At 46.6% G+C, this 15,917-nt stretch overlaps 1 protein-coding gene and 1 long non-coding RNA gene across 3 annotated transcripts in view; one reads left to right on the top strand and one right to left on the bottom strand.

Moving 5' to 3' along the window:
- Window positions 1–3,283, bottom strand: part of LOC135824762 (endothelin-converting enzyme homolog) — a 36,251-nt gene extending 32,968 nt beyond the window's left edge. Inside the window, exons 1-3 of the mRNA XM_065337469.1 lie at window positions 2,963–3,283; window positions 1,398–1,427; window positions 479–571 (exon numbers count right to left, since the gene is read on the bottom strand). Coding sequence (XP_065193541.1) covers window positions 479–571; window positions 1,398–1,427; window positions 2,963–3,148 — 309 coding nt within the window. The 5' untranslated portion in view covers window positions 3,149–3,283. The remainder of the gene's footprint in view (window positions 1–478; window positions 572–1,397; window positions 1,428–2,962) is intronic.
- Window positions 3,284–5,365: 2,082 nt separating this feature from the next.
- LOC135824704 (uncharacterized) lies at window positions 5,366–12,029 on the top strand. 2 transcript variants are annotated; one of them, XR_010554923.1, is made up of 7 exons: window positions 5,366–5,589; window positions 5,690–5,740; window positions 7,590–7,747; window positions 8,681–8,756; window positions 9,216–9,379; window positions 9,724–9,777; window positions 11,323–12,029. It is a non-coding gene; the product is annotated as an uncharacterized LOC135824704 (long non-coding RNA). The 2 variants fall into 2 exon arrangements; XR_010554922.1 differs by lacking the exon at window positions 5,366–5,589 and having other exon boundaries at window positions 5,640–5,740.
- Window positions 12,030–15,917: the final 3,888 nt, after the last annotated feature.

Raw genomic sequence — 15,917 nt, 5'->3', positions numbered from 1 at the left:
AATGGAAAATTTGGCAAACCTTTGCTTCCCCCCTGCCAACCACTCCCCCTAAATTGTTCTACCTAGAACCATGTGCAGGAGCAGGAGATACACTCCATCGTCTATTAGTACTGTCAAAGAGTAAATAAGCCCCCGAGAGTGTGCAACTCCGCATATGGGTCTCCGACGGCAAAACACTCCCATCACGTATTCGAGGTTCGTGTTGTACTACGTTCAACGAAGGCTAGCATGCGCCCAATCCGGACATCCGCCATGATCATGCTGGGGAGTTGCATAAGCGGAGTGATTTTCTGCCAGGGAGTGCTATTTTTATTACTCCGCTGCTCTCTTTAAACGGGCTGGAAATGTACAACAGCAACACTGAACCACGTGATGGGAGTTTTCGCCATTGGCAAACCCCATAGAAAGTGTATGAGTAGTTACACACTTTCGGGAGCTTATAACATGGTGCAGTTATGCACTGTGTAGAATTTCTCACCTCGTAGAAGTCGTCACACGGATCAACGGACTTGTTCAAGGCGGACACCATGTGGCCAGCCAGCGAGACGCATGCCGAACTCATGCATACATCCTACAGAGCAACACACAATAATCAAACAGAAATTACGGTTCGTGTTATACTCATTGAGATTATGAAAATCAGTTATGTGCAACTTCTCTACTGTCTAATGTTGACACTGTAGGCCAGAGTACACTCTAGCGTGAGCACGGGGTTATAGCCAGGTAAAAATAGTAGGTTGGCGGGCCGGGGGAACAGTTACCGGTAACCCATTTTTTTCATTTTCCAAAATTACCTTGCCACACAAAATGCAACGTATGGGGGCAACCCCCTCCCCAGGCTTCACTCCCGATAATCATGTCTTTATGATCGGTAACTGCATGCATTTTCGTAATGTGACCTGAAAAAACACAAAAATCGAGAAATGAATAGGGAGGCTGCACTTTTTCACAGGGCGGGGCGGGGGGGGGGGGGCACAAACAGAGTAGGGGGCGCTGCGCTCCCTACCCCCTTTGGCTAGAACACTGTAAACACATTGTGAATGAAATCCCGACTCTTGGACACCGTATATTACAGTGTTTTAGGAAATTAGAGGCCACATGCCACGTACTGCTCTTTTCTCCGTGAAGTCCAAATTTGAAATTGCAATTTGTATAATGCAGTGAACCCTGAAAATAACGAGCCGCGATCGTGCACGGGAAACTCATCACAAGGCATGCACTCACCCACAGTCACGACTGTTTGCCACTGGGATTGCACTGACGGCGTACTAAGAGCAGACAAATACATCTATCATCTCCTTTCGCATTTCAACATCGCATACTATCCACCAGTGCTACCCCCGTCCCAACATGCAGGTTTCAGCAATAAGTTGGCCCACTAATTAGACAAACCTCACCTTTGATCCTGAACCGGGCTTTCCGTTACCCTGTGATAAAGACCAGAACAAGAAGAAGCAGAAACACAACAGTTATCACTGCAAATAGATAGGTGCTGGTTACTCGCACGGATGTGACATTGGCGTATGATCCTGCAGATGATAAAAATGAACGCCTGGAGCACCGCTGTTGGATGTGCTCTGTTCTTTCATTGCCCTTGCACTACCCTTGTATCACATTCTGCGTCGTGTATAGGCCATGTATAGCCATGTATAGGTCATGTACTGGGTCATGTCCTGAGTCATGTCCTGGGTCATGTCCTGGGTCATACACTGGGTCATATCCTGAGTCATGTATGTCATGTCCCAGTACATGTCCCAGGACATGTCCCGGGGCATGTCCCGGGTCATGTCCTGAGTCATGTACTGAGTCATGTTCTGGATTCTGTCCTGGGTCATGTCCTGAGTCATGTCCTGGGTCATGTACTAGGTCATGTCCTGGGTCATGTCCTGAGTCATGTACTGGGCCAGACTTGTTGTGAAAATAACCATGCACTGAGCTTCCGGCTTCTGCTTCTGGCTCGTCAGAAGCACCACTCCGTTTTATTCTTGTGTTCTGTAAAAAGGCGGTTTGTCCTACGAAGGCACTGGCACTTTCACGGTTGAGCAATCACGGTTGAAAATTCATGACAGATGTCACCAAGTGTTGTTGTACAACTACACCGAAGTTCAGTCATCACTGCTGCACTCACTAAACCTTTCGAGGTCTTGGTGAACACTCTTTGTCCTCAAAGGGAGCCGACAACTTTGCAGTTGAGCAAGAACGCGTGCCTCTTCTCACGTCGTACCTGTACGGCGCAAAGAGTCTGCAGTGCGAGTGTGTGTGTAGAGGGAATGGCTCTAATGCCTGCAATTGGACCGCAAACTGAAGTTCCCGTAACCATGGTGTCCGGATCATTGTCCGGATAACTGACCTATTGAGTGTGTAGTCATACATAAGCCGATACTCCGGCGATAGTACTTACCGTTGACCCCCCCCCCCCCTCCCCATCCTCTGTCAATTCCCTACTTGAATTTAGGAAATATTCAGGCAAGTCTTGGTTTTAAATTTTGACAAAGCATGGGTCCCAGCACTGGCGATCATAGGCGCGAACGGTTCGAGTACCACTTTTGATCAAAATAGTTCGGGATCGGTGCCGGGGCAGATCGCCGAGATGATTTACAGCGTTATTTTGGTAGGCATTGCACATCATCTCAATGTGCCAGGAGAGGTTGCAAGAGGCCCAATACAGGTGCCTCCCCGCGCATACTGGCGAGAACCAACCTTTAAAAAGTATTACAATTCAAAAATCCAGATACTAGTGTAGTGGGCGAATGTGTGGATAATTTGAATAGCCGGATAATGATAAGTTTTCCTCTGCAACTTGGGATTCGAAGAACTTCGAATTAGCAGGAGTTCACATACCTGAGGAAGTATAGTGTTGAAGGAGAATGTGCACGTGTGTGCGTACGTGTTACACGTGCTGTATGTTCGTCAGCATGCAAACTCAAGGTAAAAGAAAAATGGGAAACATCGTTGTTCTCACCTGGTCTTTGTATCCTGTTCTGAGAACGGCCACGTAGATGCTCAAAGCGAGGCAAGACAGGAAGAGGACAACCACGACGCACTTCAGAACCGAATTCCGACGCCGGAACTTTGAGGCGTCCAGTTGGGAGGTCAGCAGTGGCTCTTGGTCGCAATAGTCCTGCAAAGGAGTGTCCTTCGGTGGCATTCTGTCAGCTGTGCGCCTCAGCACCGGATCTGGACAGCAGCTGTGGTTCCTCAGATTCGAGCAAGCATGCAAGAGCGAGAAGCGGGCGAGGAAGTATTACAGCATGCAGAGCAGACAGTGGAGAGGAAAAATGCACATGACGAGTCTACACAGTGAACTCAAAACAAAGCAACTCAGACGTCGTCAACACTGCATGCAGCTGACACGATCGAGGCCCGAGCCCCGAGCCGGCCGAGGGGAGGGCGTGACTCATGCAACACTCTACCCTAGTACTCGCTGCTCGTACTCTCTTGACTTTCGAAACAGACTGTCATGTCACTGTACCAGCAGGCAGCAGCCAGTGCTCGAGCGCTCAGCTGTGAAAGTGTGATTCCGGCTCAAAGGTTGTTTTATTTGGGCAAAGGCCGAAAAAGGATGAATGAAGTGAACCCCCCCGCTAGCGCTGACTCTACGTTGAAGATCAAAGTATTTGAATTCTCATTCTCAATATGATTTTTCATATTCGCTTTCATGTTATTGGGCTCTGCATCCGTTTGAATTTGCGAATCAAAATAAATACAACAAACAAACAAACAAACCCCATGCCGTGGCCCTGGCAGCTGCCAGAAATAGCACGGCACTGATGCAGTCATGTTGGCAGACTGCCGCGCGCTAGCCGCTCCCGTTGAAACTCTTACAACAATAATTATGAATATACTCAATCTGCGGACAGCATGCTGTTTCGTTCTTTTTGAACTCATCAGCGCAGCACAGAGAAAATGAGGCCGAACCTGATAGCAATGGAAATAAAAATTTCCAATCAGGCCCGAACGTACCTTGCCAGAGTGCTCAAACTGCGAATTCAAATAAAAAACAACAACAACAAACTGACAAGTCAGTGAGCTCTGCATAACGCAAACAGCAAAGGCACTACCCCACGCATATATTAAAGGGGAAGTATACCCTAAAATCAAATTTTCACCAGTTGTAGTCTTCTGGGTGCTGAGTCGAATGGTCTTGGTCCGAGGAAGCTGCGACGCTCCCTTCCTACTTGAATCCCAATCGAACTCGCGCACTTCCACCGAAACTGGGTGACTGCGCCCTACTAGATGGGGATTTGTATGCAAAATGTCACTAAAAGCGCCATTTCGTTCTTATAAAAGCACGGATGACCGCGATTGGCCCATATGTTGTAGTCTTTTGGACGCTGAGTCGACTGGTTTTGGTCCGAAAAGGCTGCGATGCAGCGTTCCTCCTTTATTCCCAATCGAACATGGTTGAACAAGCGGTCACGTGCTCCTGGGTGCCCAAATCACCTGGTCACCGCGCCAGCAGGTGACAACTTTCACACCAAGGTTCAACTCGAGTTCAACTCGAGTGACAGGACTGCACCCAAAAAAGGTCAAACAGGCTAGTAAGTTGTACCCTGCAGGCACGGTGACCAGCTGACTGGTGTACGCAGGAGCACGTGACCGCTTGTTCAACCATGTTCGATTGGGAATAAAGGAGGAACGCTGCATCGCAGCCTTTTCGGACCAAAACCAGTCGACTCAGCGTCCAAAAGACTACAACATATGGGCCAATCGCGGTCATCCGTGCTTTTATAAGAACGAAATGGCGCTTTTAGTGACATTTTGCATACAAATCCCCATCTAGTAGGGCGCAGTCACCCAGTTTCGGTGGAAGTGCGCGAGTTCGATTGGGATTCAAGTAGGAAGGGAGCGTCGCAGCTTCCTCGGACCAAGACCATTCGACTCAGCACCCAGAAGACTACAACTGGTGAAAATTTGATTTTAGGGTATACTTCCCCTTTAAGGAGGCTCCGAACAGTTGCGCAGCGCAGTGTAAAAAGGGCACCTCGAGAATCTGTTTTTTGCCGCGATATTCAAAAAATATCGTGTTCCATGCGGAAACAAGCTGTTGTTCAGAAAGAAGTTTTTTGATTCTCTGTGCTCGCAGCGCAAGGTTGACGGGCCCGTCTTCCCCCCAGATGAAACAGATGAAACAAGATGAAACGAGATGAAACGAGATGAAACAAGATGAAACAAGATGAAACGCCAATGTACGGGCGCAGATGGGGCCGAGATGAAACGAAATGAAACAAAATGAAACAAGATGAAACAAGATGAAACAAGATGAAACCAAATGAAACTCGAAGTACGGGCGTAGATGGGCCGCGAATGAAACAAGATGAAACAAGATGAAACAAGATGAAACAATGACTATGTACGGGCGGAGATGGGCCGCGCGCAGTGCACCCGGCGTGACGTGCACGAGCGAAAAGAACTGAATTAATCCAATCATTGAAATAATTTTGTTTGCAGAGGCAATTCGCGCAAGGGAGGTATAGGAATTATTTGATGGCTTGCGAGTGACAGCACGAGCCGAATTTATTGCCCGTGGAAGTACCCACGATAGGAATACACTGTTGGGAACATGGTGGCGCCGCTGACGGTACCTAAGTGGAATTACTTTATTGGAAGTACCCACGACGGGGAAAATAGTAGTATTGTCGGTGAATGGTGATGGTGGTGGTGGCGATGGCTACTTTCCTCTGCTCAGAGAGAACCCCTGCATGTCCTTCGTCGTGATGCGAAAGAGCAGTGGATGCAGGTAAAGGCCGTGTCAGAGAATTTCGCCTAGTGCTGTGGCCAGGGTGAAAATAAATTAGGGCTCAAACGATCATTCAATAACTCCAAGCGATCAACCAATCTCTTTAGCGATGAATATCATTGTAACATAGAAAAATGTGGGCACAAGTTATGCAATCGAGTCCACCAACTAAACCAGATTTCGAATAGTCAGACGTGCACAATCTAGCACAAAACTGACAAGGAGTATGAGTACTGAGACATTGAGATCAATTATAATTGTTGGTTCATAATTATAGATTCTTTCCGGCTGTAGTCGTGCACCTCGAACACAAGACTATAAAGAAATTCCATGATGCCTTTGCTACATTAGCTGTGGCCACCAGTCAAACACTCTAAATATACCCAGGCTACCGCTCAGTGTTTGGTATTCTGTAAACATTTCAGGCAATTGTGTCGACACCTGTAGACATCTGACTGGTCTAAAGCCTAGTTCACATTCGACGTAACACTGACGGTACAGGACGTAAGGGCCTGTCGGGACGGCTGGGGTGAGCTGTAAAATCTTTTACGATTCGTACGACACGACATGCTGCAGTCGTTGCGATGTTATCCAGCCAACGGCGCGAGTCATAAGGCACAGTCCGTGACGGGGTGACTTTCGGACCTAATTTCTTGTTTTTCGGGACTTCTTTTCAATTATTTCTCCTTGAATGAAGCGAAATCAAATTCACAATACCAGTTTTTCATGGAGACAAAAAAGTAGCCCTGAAAGTTGTGCCATTCGAATAGTAGCCCTAGGAAATGATAAAACAGTTCATCTGTCATTCTCCTAAACTATCCCTAAATACCATAAGTGACATGAGATATTATCTTGCTAAAATTCAACTCAAGTCGTGTTAGCCATTCTGCGAGTTATCATGGGAAGCGCAGTGTTCGAAATCATAAAAATTTCCCAGTACGAATCGGGAGTGGATGGCGCACGACGCCGCCTCCTGTTCTCACTCAAAATGCAGCCGTTTTGTACGCTTGCGTCTCCGTCTATGCCCGTCTACGGTATGAAAAGTTGAACTGATCCAACACTTCCCGTCGCTTCCCGATCCGTACGGTAGTATGGTTGCGTTCCCGTTCCTGGTGTTCACATTGGACGCCGTCAGACCGTCCTGTCGCTTCCCATCGATCCTTACGCCGCGTCCCGTCGAATTTGAACTAGGCGTTATCAATATGAACTAGAGGAGTTCATGTTGTTGTTTCTAGAACGAAGAATCAGGCTTGTCGTCACCCTTTGGCTTGAAGCTCTTATCACCAACTTCCGCAACGAATCAATCGAAAAGATACCGTCTTGACTCCCGATCTCTTTCATAGCCACGCATCAATATTACTGCGCTTGAAAGTACACGATTGCACTCGTATCCACAATTGGATGGAGTGCAAGGGCTAGAATACTGCCACTGGTATGCATGCATAAAAAATCGTTTGCATTCGCTTTGAACACTAACGATTATCGATTGCGCTCTTAAAACGATCGGTTTGCGAGTTATCTGTATACTTGTTTCAGCCCTAAATGCATTGCCCTCGTAGAGGACAGGGATGAGCAGTGATATGAGCAGGGATGTGAGTACTGATGTGCCTTTCGTCCTCATATTTTACAGAGAAGACGTCTGCCCCCAATAATAAAATTAATGTAGTAATGATAATGTGTTGCCCTTTCATCTTCTCAGGAGCCCTATGCCTTTGCCTCTTCTCCCCTGGACTGAATGGACTGGACGCTCTGTCCAGTAGTGTCCAGTAAATGATTTGTAGTGTAAGTTAGGGTGCACTCTCTCTTGAGGATTTGCCCACCTTGATGATTGTGCTCTTCGTGTTATTAGAAAATGTCTCTACCTGCCAGGATGGTATAAGAGCACGAACTGAATCACCTGTTGGTGCAGAAGGCTTGGAGGACTGCTTTTGAAACAGTTGTTCAAATTTCCTGCACCTCTTCGTAGCCGTTGTCTGATTTCTGCATTCTGGGGAGACTGAAGTTAAGGTTAGTGAAGCTGCACAGTCCCCGTGGAAATGTTTATGCTGCAACTATTTACTGCTGACATGTATTTATGTATTTCAGGAATCTCCAGAGGGTGAAGGCTTGCTGCAAGCTCCGTCCCTTCAATGTCGTGATACATCCGTAGATCAGTCGTGTGCCTGTCCTGTGCTTTTATGAGCATGCTCCTTTGCACATGCCTTTGTCCTGTGCATGCGCGGGCGTGGGCGCGCGTGTGTGTGTGTGTGTGTGTGTGTGTGTGTGTGTGTGTGTGTGTGTGTACGCCAACGACACCGTCCGTGCACATGTGCATGGACGTGAGTTTGTGCGTTTGCCTTTGTTATATGCATACAGTATTATCAATTTATCATGCCTATACAAGCCTTGCCAGTGTCTCGATAGGAGAAGCAGATACATGATTACACCACTTGGGTTTTGACCTTCTTTGGCCGGGGCGAATGTCGAAGGAAAGACTCCCTCTGGGCCAAGGTGTTGGCGACAGTTGAGAGTTGTCCTCTATTTTGCAGCGGGGGACAGCATGGCATATTTGGTGCCGGAAAGAGTGCAGTTGCACTTTTCATGTTACTGTAAAATTTGCTAGGTCACTCCCTTGAAGCTGGAGACTGCTGATACTGCTGCTCAAACGGCTGCTGCTGTTACTCTCTGCTGCTACCATGGTCGTTGCTTTGTATCAATGGCGAAAATTCTCAGATGAGCTTTGGGTCCGGGCACTAGAACCCTGCTGCTGCCTCTGCAGCAGTTGTAGAAAGTTTTATAATACCAGTGTCGATGGTGAACTTCTGCTCTTTTTTTTATCCCAGACACTTTGTGCTCAAGAGACTGTTAGGTCTTTGTGGTGTTGTCGTTGCTGTTTGGTTATACTAGTTGGCGTCTGTTTGGAAATATATTGTGCTTTTCTGTGTGTTCATGTGAACGTAGAAGCCCTCACCGAAACCAACACTACGTTGCTGTGTTGTTTTCTTCCAAGGTCGGGCACAGTAAAGGAGACGACTCTGTGAGTATATTCGCAGATGAACTTTGGGTTAACAGAATGCAGGTGCTGCTGCTCTTGTGCCGGGCTGTTGGTGTCAATGATGGGGTGGATCATGCTTTCTCTTTATATACCTTTTGTATATTTGTGTGTAAGTAGGAGCACATACCAACACGTAATCTTTCTAAAGCCTAGTTCTCTTTCGACGCAACGCTGACGGTACGGGACGTAAGGGCCTGTGACGGCTGGGGTGAGCTGTAAAATCTTGTACAATTCGTACGACACGACATGCTCCAGTCTTTGCGATGTTCAACAGCGAATGGTGCGAGTCATAAGGCACAGTCCGTGACGGGGTGACCGTCCCGGCGTTTCCCGTTGATCCTTATGTCGCGTCCCGTTGCGCCCCGTCGAATGTGAACTGGGCTTAACAATGGCATGGAGACAGTTTCAATTGCAGTTTAATGTTACTGCACTGCACTGCAGGTATCAAGGCACTACCCAGAGGGAGGATGTTGGCCTTCTCCTGATGGGAAAATGTCTTCTTTCTCATGGCGTGGCCAGGACTGCACTGACCCTACCATCCACTCTACCTCTCCGGAAAGGGACTTGACAACCAGTCAAGATGGATGTGCAGAGATATACCAGCGGTAAGTCACATGCTTAGGATATCCACTTGATGAAGGAAGGACAGGTGCTCAACTACTACACCAAAATGTGAGCATAAGGAGATGGGCTGATGGGTCATGGATGGGTGACAGGTCTTTGCCCGGTTGCTGGAGTATAACAACCTGGGCCTTTGATTGGTTTAGAAGCGGTCCGCTCTATTCGGGGTGCCATCCTCAATTAGACGGGCAGTGAAGATCTTGCAGGATCAATCGCACATGTAGAATATGGACATGTGGATGCGGGCAGCAGATCTGTAATTTCCAGTATCAAAGTTCAGTTGTATTTGCTTTTCTTTATTTTCTATTTGTGATGTTGTTCACTGCAGCTTCTAGCATTAACTGCCGATTTGCACTGACGCAGCAAGACTCCCAACAGTCAAGTATGTTTCATTGCATGCACTAGGATTACAGTAGAATGCCGATTATCCGAATGTCAACTGTCCAAACGGTCAATTATCCGAAATTCCTGTTTGCACTGAATTCAATTCAATAAGTCGACTTATACCGGTAAAATATGGTAACAGCGGGACTGTAGGGTGTGGCATTTCCATGATACAGTGGAAAATTTCACGATTTTTGGTGCAAACATAGCTCGGACGCTGCTCGATTGGATATACAATGCAGGTTCTTGGAACCACGGACACGACTCTTCGATTCAAGGATCACAACACTTCGGGATCTGAACGTTTTAGGTCCGGGAGCTGTTCGCGGTTTTGTCGCTTGTCACGGTTGTGGACTCATCGTTGTAGCATAAATGAGGCTGGACTATTCCAAGCGGAAAACTAAAATATTTCCTTCTCAAAGCACAATCACCGGCCCGGAGGAGCACACCTTCTCTAACTAGATACCGGGTGCAGTACATGACACGTCCGTGTATTGACTAGTCTCTTGTACATTAATTTTACTAGTAGATCTACCACACGACTCGCGTAACGCTAGCACAGCAGTGCGGGTGTAGTCATGTACTACTACTACTACAGTACTGCCGGGCGCCGGAGAACGGACCGCCGATGAACGGCCAGGCTATGATTTCGCTATTTTTTAAGAACGGTCTAGGTAGAAACGTGATGTACAATATGAATATGATGTACACTCAGACGTATAACTCTGCATAAATGTACATGTAAGACTGTACCATCGAATATGAACGAAACTGCTGTGTTCGCCAAAAATAAGAACGGGCTAGGCTAGAACCCTGACCCCGTTCTTCGGCGCCCGGCAGTACTGTAGTGTAATGTTCCGTATGTTTGTTGACTATGGCATGCACGCAGAAGCCAGCGGATGTAAAAAGTCCAACTCGGAAACGGCTAAAAACGGGGTATCCTCAATTTTTGCCGAGCTGAAAATCACAGGGTACGTAGGGCTTGTAACAGTGAGTCGAATGCTCTTGGTACGAAGAAGCTGCGACAGATGGTTCTCAAATCGAACGCGTTTCGAATATTGGCCATTTTGCACACAAATAGATGGTGTGGCTACCTGGCTGCACACTGTGACCTTATCACCTGGATCAGGTAGACTGCGTGCTCGCTTTCGCTCATTTTCGATTGGGCGTATCTGACGAACCATGGACCGCAGCCTCCTCGGAAAAGAACATTCGACTCAGCGCCCCAAACTCTATGGGTCCTGAAATTAAAAAAATTCAGCAGACTTCCCCTATAATACGTAAGGCAGAACTTATTACAGTCCTTGATTAGAAGTTGACATATTCTTGTACGAATCCGGTGTCTTTTGTGAAAAGTGTATGCAAGCCTTTTAAAAAGCATCTCCCACCAGGCATTCGATCGAATTTTTCATGGCGTGGAGATTTGTTACGGCGTGAACCGATGCTTGGCGTGTAGAATTTGCTTTTTGATGTGTTCTTTGGAAGATGCAGTCTTAAAAATGGTGTGGATGTCTTTGTTTCTGTCCTTCTGCTGTCCTCGTAGAAAGAATAATATAGACGTGCAGAAAATGTAGGAGAGCGATGACATCAGAAGGACACTCTCAGGTTCAGGGTACCTGTACTGCCCCAATAAAGTGGGTCAGATCCCAAAACGAGGTTGGCCGAAGCAAAAAAAAAATAGAAGAGCCTGCCTTGAACTGAATATGAGGAGGAAGAAGAAGAAGACAAAGAAAGAGAAAGAGTAGGAATTTGTTTGTGTAAACTTTGTTTCCTCTGTCTAGGCTGCCACCGCATTATAGCAGCCAACAGTGTGTGTGTGTGTGTGTGCGTGCGTGCGTGCGTGCGTGCGTGTGCATATGTGTGTGTGTTTGCGTTTGTGTGCACACGCTTGTGTGTGTGTTTGCATGTGTGTATATTCTGCTAATATTGACTTAAATTTCCACATCTGGGCATATTGTGTTCTGTATGTGAATTTATCTTCATTAACTTGTGCGCTACGTTCCTTTCTTCACGTTACGGCACTTTAGTATTGTTTTACTTGAACATCATACTCTCGCCCAACTTTGTTTCACCAACAAAGGTTTATTCTCCAAAGTATTTCTAATTGATTGTGTATGAGTTTCATACTACTGTCAGGGGCGTCGGAATGTTTTTTAGTGTGGTACGGTCAGCCATCTGAAGTACAATTGACTCGTGGGGGAGTGTTGGCTGAGCCGAAAATTTTGGAATTTTAGATCCCAGATCAGTGTATTTTGTTGACTCACGGGTATCTGGGGCAAAAAGTGGTACGGTCAATACCGTACTGACCGTACCGTGTGCGACGCCCCTGACTGTTGGAATCCACCAGCTGTGTTTCCTTGAGGGGCGTATCCTTACCTGGGATGTGTTTCTCATTCCCGGCAGCAGAAAGAGCTCTACAATATGTATATAATTTAAGAATAGAATTTGATGTACAGGAGAGTGCCAATTATCCCCACCCCTCGGGACGCGGGCTGTCTCCAGGGGGTTCAGATGAGAAGAATGTTCGGATAAGAGAGCAGTCACACATCTATCTAAATCATGCATATTCCAGCATGTTTTCATCATTTTCGTTCTCTTCAGCAGTGAAACAGGAACTAGGTGCACTCATGCTCCTCTAAATTAATGACACTATTATTACACATTTTGACTAAAACCTGTTTTAATACATCTTGTGAATCGCTTCAATGGTGCCCCGAGCGACGAAAATCAACAACTTGAAACTCATCTTCTACCCCTCAATTAAATGCAAGCAATTATTTTGGATAATTAATCATTTGGATAGTTGACATTGGAGGATAATCGGCACATTGTGTGTGATGGGGGGGGGGGAGGGAGGAAGAGGAGGAGGCTGCGAGAGGCCGTGGTGGACGTGTACTTGTGCAGAGCCTGGAAATAGCCTCACTTTAGATGTATGCACATTCAAACGGTGGATGCTTCCCGCCATCCTTTTCCCCCTCTTTTTCCTTTTCCCGCCATTCTTTACCCCCTCTTTTTCAATTTCCCGCTCTTCTTTTCCCCCTCTTTTTCCCCCTTTTTCTCCCCTTTTCCCCCTTTTCTGCGAGAAGATTAGCCCCCTCCTTGCGCAACAGGATGTACTTGTTCTACTCGTTGCAGTGTTTCTGTAGCCGTGGCAGTTTCTACGCTGGAAAGAATAACTGGCCATGGCTAATGCAAAACAAAGGCAGTTCCTACGCTGCTTGATTTTTTTCTGAAAACTTTGCTGAAGCGGTACGCGGTGGCCACGAAGAACGAAATAATAATTACTGACGAAGAATGATGAGAAAAGCAGGCTGAAGTCAGTGAAGACATCGATGTCGAATGTAGTGATACTAGTACTGGTATTTAGTATGGACTACCTGTGGAGCGTGAAGTGGCTGCCCACTCGCTGGTAAGTGGACCCACTTGCAGCTCCAGTCGCACGAGTGCCGTTTGAAACTTTCTGTGGATCCTTGAGTATCCTGAGCTCAGTGGACGACGCATCTCAGAGCTGCTGAATATGGTCTACTGTTCCTGTAGAAATGAGATTCGTGTCAACCACTGTACTGTACTGATGCAGTGATGGTGTAAGGAAAACGCTCCCCAGAAGCTTGTGTTCTGAACCAGGGACGAACTTCTAAATCCTGCTCTTGTAAAAATGGGGATGTCACAACTAAGATGTGCACACTCAGGTGTGCATTGGGTAATTGTCTATGGCTGCATTATTTTGAATCCTTTCCTATGCGCAAGTACATGCGTTTGTGTGTGTGTACGCGCACGCGCGTGTGTGTGTGTGTGTGTTTGTGTACGTGCGCGCGCGTGTGTGTATACGCGTGCACGCATGCGTGTGTGTATACGCGTGCACGCATGTGTGTGTGTGCAAGCTGTTGAAAGGTGTAATCCGAGCACAAGTTGCTATGTCTAATGTAGTTTGTTCGCTATCCTCGCTTCAGCGTTGAGCAGGTGTATGAGTGTGTGTGTGCGCACGTGTGTGTGTGCACGCGTGTGTGTGTGTGCGCATGTGTGTGCATGCGTGCTCGTGCCCGCATGTGTGGGTTCGTACGCAATGTTGATCTGGGTTATGCACATGTTCCCACGAGTGCACTGGGTGCATGTGCATGCAAATGTACATGTATGTGTGGATGCACGTGCGTGTGTGCAAAGCTAGGTGTGTTTGGGGGGGGGGGGGGCTCACGGTGCTGGTTCGTATGGCTCTCCTCTCTGGTGTCCGCAAGGACAGTGTGGCAGTGGCTTTACAGTTCAGGAGGTGCATGTGAATGCGCAATTGTGAACCGCATTCGAGACACAAAAAGAATTGCCAAGAGGTCATGACAGTACACTATATCGTATGTGTGCACGCCAACGTGTGTAGATGCATATTGACCTTCATGCGTATGTTTTTCTGGAGTCTGCTGCTATGAACACAAGTGACAACCAGCAAATGCATGCCCAGTGCAGTGGCTGGTTTTCATGCTTCTATTTACACTAAGTCCTACTATGTACTAGTAGCGTTACAATGATGCGTGCACGAGAGTGGGTGGGTGTTTATGTGCGTGTGCACGCACGCGTGTGAGTGTTTAGTGTGCCTGATTTTGAATGCCTGCTTTCACATTATCCATGTGCCAGTTTCATGGTCGAGGATGTTATAAAACCTCGCTGCCTTACATGTACATGTACACTACTCGTATATCAATGTGCTAGGGCTGAAGGCTACATGACATACATGTACATGTAATAATTATACATGTACCTTTGTACCTTTCCAAGCACAGACTATCTGGTATGTCCAAAGGAGGTTGCAGCATGAAAATAACTTCTTCTAAAATATATTACCATACCACCATGTCATTGGTAGTGTAATATTTAGTCAAGAAGGCAAGAATGGTCAGATTTTCTAAAAATGCTATTTTCGGATTTGGCCTTGAAATACCATATTTTGACACCTATATTGTTTCGTAGGGGCCTAAAGTGCCTGGTGACACCATCAAAACTGTCTATAATCGGTTTCCTTGGGGCTCAAGGATCACAGAAAGCCACAAAAATCAATATGTCCATGGACAAAATGTTGCAGGCTGAACCATTTCACAATTCAGCTCCCGATGGAAATTTCGGTACCCGTAATTTCGAGAAAGTGGCTCACCAAGGGCAAAACCAAGACACAGTCTATCTTGTGTACCCAAGATACCTCCAAATGTGGTTCTTAAACACATGATGAAGAAAATACTTAGTATCCTCCTTCCAGGAGGCTTCTTTGGGTCAAAAACCAAATTTTTTAACCATTTTTTTGCCGAAAATAAAGAAATTGTACACTCACTAAATACACCAGAATACCTCTTATATGCCTGGTGACCCTACCTAAAAACTATACCAAATTGAAGAGGAGACATCACTCCACCATTCTATGCATAAAAAACAGGGTGTCCATGGACCTTTTATTTTTACTTCTTTAGGTGGGAGCCTCCTTAATACAAGTAGTCACTGAGCTGCTATTCCTACCCTTTTTGTGAGCCACACTGTATGCTGATGATACAACTGTTCACAGCTCCACAAGAAACGACACCACGTACAAGCTTGTGAGGGTGTATTTCCCCGAGACAACCCGGAAAGCATTCCGGGCCACAAAGACACAATTTGTAAATCCGTGGAAGTATCCGTGACGGTGGCACATTATTACATGTATTATTATTATCAGATTTTTGATAGGGCAATCCCCACATTCAGGACTTTCATTTCTAGGGTACCCTGTAAGAAGGCCTTAGGCCTGTATAATCTTGGTGGCACTAACAGCGGAGCTTGGCCTCACTAAACACAACACGTTTTTACTTGAACAATGTCAATGTAACGACAGTCATTAATCTGTCCTAAGTGAATAATTGTTTTTCTGTTTGTATTAGCACTTTGTCCTATTCGATCGGCAAGATGATTGCTCACACACGTATCATGGTAGGAAGAACAAAGGCCTGACAAACGAACTCAGACTTGGCCATGAGGAGGTGAGTGCAACCAAGGCAAGCACGAGCTGAAAGTCTCAGCTGTGAAGAACGTAACTCGTTGACGGATGTCAACATGTCGACATGTATGCCGAAGACCGTCGGATATTGGCAAGACCATAGACAATACGAACAAACCACAATTCAAGGA

This window comes from Sycon ciliatum, chromosome 9, assembly GCF_964019385.1.
Source record: "Sycon ciliatum chromosome 9, ocSycCili1.1, whole genome shotgun sequence".
NCBI classification, from domain to species: domain Eukaryota; kingdom Metazoa; phylum Porifera; class Calcarea; order Leucosolenida; family Sycettidae; genus Sycon; species Sycon ciliatum.
This window is presented reverse-complemented; position numbering and strand designations above follow the sequence as displayed.